Here is a 6,085-nt window from a genome sequence, read left to right as displayed (position 1 = left end):
ATCCTTCATCCTTCACACATGGATGAGCTTATTTGATTGTAAGTATAAGACACACAAACAATAACACAATGCAAAATGCAAACTTGCATGCAACGCTCTGATCCTTCACACATGGATGAGCTTATTTGATTGTAAGTATAAGACACACAAACAATAACACAAGCAATCATGCAAAATGACATGGGTTAAAATCGAGGAAGATGAAGATCTAGTAAGGGGAATGTCTGCACATGCCTTGCACACATGCTACCTTCAGCATACGCCTCTGGAAAGTGGGCTGATCGGCCGAGATGTAGCTGTGATCATAACGAGGAAAGACCATCTGTGCATTTGAGTCCCCAACACAAAGAGACAGGAAATCCCCAGAAAAACAGATGGAGGAGGAAAAGACAAAGGAGAAACAATAAGAGCATTGAAAACTTCAGATTGAGGGATAGTGAGGAAACTGAGCAAGATCTCAGGGGCCATGAAGGGAGACGGCCTTCCCGGACATGGAGCGACTTGGAGATGAAGGCTATGGCAGCAGAGAAGAGACCAACCTTAATGAGAATCTGATTACTATGCAGCCCTACATGAGTGCCATGACCCTGAGAGAGGAACAGGATGGACAGAGGAGCAGAGATACACAGACCAGTCATCAAAAAAGCATTGACAGAGCATTTCGCTGCCTCTGGATTGTGAAATATCAAACCCAGTAGAGCACCTTGCAGGAATTTGGTTGATTTCGCTTTAGTTCAAGATATATTCTTCTAATGACAGACATATAACGGTCAGAGCAATTATTTTTGACTATTTTTAAATAAAAGCAACGAAACGCTGCGTCTCAAAATTGACCAACATCCTTGTCAATGCACACTACCTTTCAAAAGTTTGGGGTCAGTGAATTTTATTTTATTTATTTATTTTTTAAGAAATTAGGAAATTTTTCTTGATCATCAAATCCGCATATGAAGGATTTCTGAAGGATTGTGTGACACTGAAGACTGGAGTAATGATGCTGAAAATTCAGCTTTGCATCATAGAAATAAATTACATTTTAAAATATATTAATTTATTTTAAAAACACAGTATTACTGTATTTATTGTATTTCTGATCAAATAAATAGAGACATCTTTCAAAGACACTTAAAAAATCTTACTGACCCCAAACTTTTAAATGATGGTGTACATTTTATGTACATTTTTTCCCATGATTTTGTAAAAAAAAACTGTAAAATAAGTGTTTATTTAAATTAAGCAATTTTTATTTGCTGTCATTATAATATATATGATATGATATGATATAATAATTAAAACATTATGAATAAAATCCCATTTGCTTATACAGTATATAGTATACATTCGATATATATTGTTGAGTTCTCATTGGATATGACTGGATCGGTTATTCAAACTCATGCCATACGGACAATGTGTCTGCACTGCATAAATAGAACTGTGATTCAAATACAACATGACCAAATAATGTAAAATTGTTGGTCTTGCCACCCTGAAATAACACTGGACAAAAACCATGGTTTTATTTTTGTTGTCTTAAATCACATTGGTCTGAACAACATACAGTATTTATGTTCACTTGTCTCTGCAAACCACAATCTGAGGGCTGGATTGTGCTGACAGCAGTAACAGAGAGCTGCTCGAGAAGCACAGAGAAATGTCACATGCCTGCCGCAAAATTTTTTAAATAAGGTTGTGCCGTCCAGGTAAGGAAGGATGTCACTTTTTTCTCTCTTTGAACTTGAGAAACTGACAAAAATTGAAAAGTGTAAGGATTATTTTATAGTCTTTTTTTTTTTTTAACCTGGCAAAGCTTTGAAAGTTAAAAAGCTAATCAAAGTTAGCTTCAAAACATCGGAGAACTAAAGCCTTGCAACAGAGAAAGAGAAAAAAAGAGCAAAACAGAGAGAAAGTAAGGGTGACACAGCATGTCGATGCCAGCGTGAGGGTTGCGTTAGCAGGGTTGTGGTGACCTGAGGGATGCTTGAGGTTTCCCACACTGCTGTTTTACTCAGCACTACACACACGCTCAGCTAACTAAGCTTCCCATAGACTTCTATTGTTCTTACATTATATAAATTACGCTAATTATATTTTCAGCAGACTAACCCCAACCCTAAAATAACACTTGTGGCATTTCTAGAAGAAAATAAAGACATCATTTACTTTCTATTTTTCCTTTTGAGAGCTTCCCCACAGGGAGGTTTGTTAGGATTTAGCTGGCCTGTAGACATTTTTCATTTTTGTGCTCTGAAACATACAATCAACACACATGCACAGATACACACACAGCACACTCCTTAGTGAATCAAAATAGATTAAAAATAGATAACTCCCATGATTGTTTCTTTTAAACATACAAGAGGAGCAGGATATGTATCAGAGCACTGTTCATTTCAAAAAGTCATTTCAAAAAGTAAAATTTTATATGATTATGTTTGAATGTATGTGTGTGTATATATAAACCATTTTTATTTATATAAAGTATAGTGCTTAATTGAAATACATACTTATTTTACAGTGTATTAAAAAAATTAATGTTGACACAAATGTTGGTAAATTGACAAAAATATTGGTGAATTTCGGAACACGTAGGCAAAATGAACACTTCTTTGTTTATTGCTAATAATTTCAAAATAGCCAAATATTGACCAAATAATCCTATGTTTGGATTGGGGCCACTACTGCCGCATGTGGGTGTGGTCACTCTAAAGAAATTACCCAACCCAATACAAAAATTCAATATTTTCTTCCCATATCTACTTTAGTTGCCCATCTCGCATATCTGCACATTCATGTATTGCCACTTCTTTGAATGTGTGTGAGAAAAATAATAAAGAAAGATCAAGACAATAATAGAAAGAGTGAATTCAGCCCTCTGCCACACACAGTTCAGCCCTTCAGTTCTGATTTATGATGTATCTTCATAAATGTGATTAATATCTAGTCAGGTATCACCCTCATTATTCTGAGGCACATTTGACATTCTGTTCCTCTGACTGTAAGGGAAAATATTAATATAAAATAAATGTATTCAAAGTGACAGAAGTATGCGTGTACTGACCCTTGGCCCTGTGTCTCCTTGATCACCCTACAACACAAAAAGACAAGAAATACAATTAGCAACACGCAAACTATAGTAAATACTAGATTTCTTGATATTCTGAAGAGAATTTTAGTGGTTCGTGACTGTGTGTGGATGATTGCTGAGGTGCCTATGTGGTGGTTTGCAATTTGTCCGTCCACACCGAAGGTGAAAATGTTGTTGGAAGTGAGATGTATGAAATATTACTTGATGATACTTGTCTTAAACATTGCTTTTGTTTTACATCTAACAGAAAGCTTCCTGACCCACGAACAAGATGAGTTAGCTCATTTAATCAGCCTCAGTCATAATTTAACCTTTATCTTATAACAAGAGAGCATATAAATGAAATCAGGGCAGAGACTCTGTTTACTAATTACTATAAATGAGGAACACTAATCTGGGAGAAAAAGCATCCTGAGGCTCCATGTTTTTGTTTTATTGTGCATATACTTTTTTTTCACTGCAACCAGGAAAAGACTTCAAGACGGTCTTCATTTACCACAGGTTTCTTGTTTCTCTAATTTCATGCCTGACACGGTTTACATCCCCTCCAAAACATGTGTTTGAAGACAAAAGCCAATGCAAATGAAATTTGTGAGTTGTTTTAGAAATTGGAAAACATCTGCTTGCTGAACGAAGCATCCTGTGTGTGTGTGTGTGTGTGTGTGTGTGTGTGTGTGTGCTGTACAATATTGACGAAAAAAAGATACTAAATGTACCTTATCTCCTTTTGGTCCTGGCAACCCCTGGAAATAAATGAGTTGGGTGTGATGATTAGACAGATTGTCCAAGATGAAAAATTGACATGACTAAAGTCTAAGGGAAAATATAGCATAGTTAAAAAACATACCATGTGAACCATAAGTCATTCACTAAGAGTCTTTAGCATCTCAGTATCCTCTAACTTTCACGTGCATCTCATCTTCAAAGTTTTTTCTAAGTCATCTTTTTCCCAACTAAAAGTATAGGCTGCACCTCACATCTGCACTAGATATAGCTGTAATCTTTGATCTTAAAAGTCATTTGCAAATAACATGGTCAAAAGTCTGGGAATATGATGAATGCACAACTGACTGAACATAAAGAAAATGGTTGGAGTGAAACTATGTGAGTGGAAATGATAGGGAAGAGAGTCTATGGCAACCTTCATACCACAAGACAACTGCCAAATTCACATTTTCTGCACAAATCTGATATTTGTATGAGCTTGTTCACATGACCTTCTCACTGTGACCCATTTCAGACAGTGGTCTGAACTGACGAGGCTTCGAAACTGATCTACATGTGTAAAACACATTGCTTTGAAAAATAGAGGCAATGCTAGTGAAGCTGATGCAAAGTGCATGTTGAATAATTATGAGGGTAAAAACATGCTGTAAAAACATACTCCAATTAAAACATATTTTATTTTTTAATCAATAGCAGTTTTAACTGTAAACTGTCAGTAAACTGTAAACTGTAAATGTGTTTGTCACATTGCAAAAGTGCATTACCATAATTTAATTCCACATATGAAAGTAGAAAAGGCTGGCATTAAAAATGTCAGAGTCAGTGTGATTCTTGCTGTTCACACTGTCATCTAAACAACATCTGTGTCACATGTGAATTAAATCAGATTCAACCGTGGTGCAACTACAAACTCTTACTCATTTTAGATAGAGAATATTCTATGATGCACATCAGTTATATGCATCACAACATTTTCAGCCTGAATGAGACCTACTGTATGACCACCTTAGACTTTCTTTCATGCGAGTCAAAACAAAACAACTGTCTTTCACAGGAAGCCACAGACGAATGGCGTTTTGAGGTGGTCTGCTTTCCAGAAGAAGTGGTTTACGTTACATTGGACAAATGGCTTTTCTTTGGCAGCGCTAAAGAGCGTGACAGGGTTCATAAACGACTGCCTATCTGCAACAGCACAAGCTAACAATGATGAATTCTCTCCTTTTGGTGTATAATCCATTATTTCCATCTCATTTGCGGATAGACATACAAGGTAAAAGACACTTTGTGGTGTGTGACCCTATATCTGAGGTGATAGATGGCTTGAAAACTTAAATAGGAGTTTAATCCCCCTGATGCCATGCAAAAATAAAACCATAATTCCTCATGTACACAGTATGAGCGAACAGCTTGCAGATTTGCGTTTATAACTTCCATAAACCTACTGTATGAAGTAGCACTTATTTGTCTACAATATAAGACAATAACCTTCAGGGCACAGTAGAAATTTGAAATTGTATTTACCTGGCTTCCTTTAGGTCCAGGGTTACCCTGCAAATAAACAAATCAATTATTCAATTTCTAGTCAAAAAGAGCTTAAAAGAGCCCACCTCTAAATCTCTATGACATTGTGGTCTCTAATTATGGTTCAGGTCCCTCTTTCAATGTAAGTATGTCATTTTTTCAACTGATTTAACATCCGCAAGTCAAACATCATAATTCTGATTGCTTAGAAAAGTTACACAATTGAGGCATCATTTATATTCGCAACATAAACACAGATTTACATGGCAGATTTTGTCACTGGTGTGGTACCATAAGGTACAACGTCTAAAAGACACATCTTTGTACCTTGTTTACCCCTAAATGGTACATATTAGTGCCTTAAAGTACATATTATGACCTAAAATGTACATATTAGCATCTTTTGAAAGGGTACCATCTCAGTTACAGTTGTGTACCTTTTTTCTGGCAGTGTAATGGTTAGTGTTTATGAGCAATAATAATAAAAAATAATGCATGTAATTAAATGAAAGAAGCATCAACTTTGTGGCTGTTTCAGTTACAAGCTTCTTCCAAAGTGACTTAAATCATTTGAAAGCCAAATGTTACTCATAAATTCACATACTACCTTGGAAAAGCAGATTAAGTAATTAAATGTCCAGTAATGTGAGAATTCAAAACCTGTTTTCCAAACACACATACACACACACACACACACACACACACACACACACACACACATTCTCATCTTGTCTCTTTAAAGCTCGGGAA

General features: G+C 35.9%; 1 protein-coding gene across 1 annotated transcript in view; it reads right to left on the bottom strand.

Moving 5' to 3' along the window:
* The window catches only part of LOC107680931 (collagen alpha-1(XXIII) chain-like), a 154,710-nt gene that overhangs the window by 29,817 nt on the left and 118,808 nt on the right, over nt 1–6,085 (bottom strand). The window contains exons 7-10 of the mRNA XM_016477026.1: nt 5,336–5,362; nt 3,805–3,831; nt 3,062–3,088; nt 251–322 (exon numbers count right to left, since the gene is read on the bottom strand). Coding sequence (XP_016332512.1) covers nt 251–322; nt 3,062–3,088; nt 3,805–3,831; nt 5,336–5,362 — 153 coding nt within the window. The remainder of the gene's footprint in view (nt 1–250; nt 323–3,061; nt 3,089–3,804; nt 3,832–5,335; nt 5,363–6,085) is intronic.

This window comes from Sinocyclocheilus anshuiensis, unplaced genomic scaffold (assembly GCF_001515605.1).
Source record: "Sinocyclocheilus anshuiensis isolate Anshui unplaced genomic scaffold, SAMN03320099.WGS_v1.1 scaffold1462, whole genome shotgun sequence".
NCBI classification, from domain to species: domain Eukaryota; kingdom Metazoa; phylum Chordata; class Actinopteri; order Cypriniformes; family Cyprinidae; genus Sinocyclocheilus; species Sinocyclocheilus anshuiensis.
The sequence above is the reverse complement of the archived record's forward strand: the minus strand, read 5'-3'. Positions and strand labels throughout refer to the sequence as shown.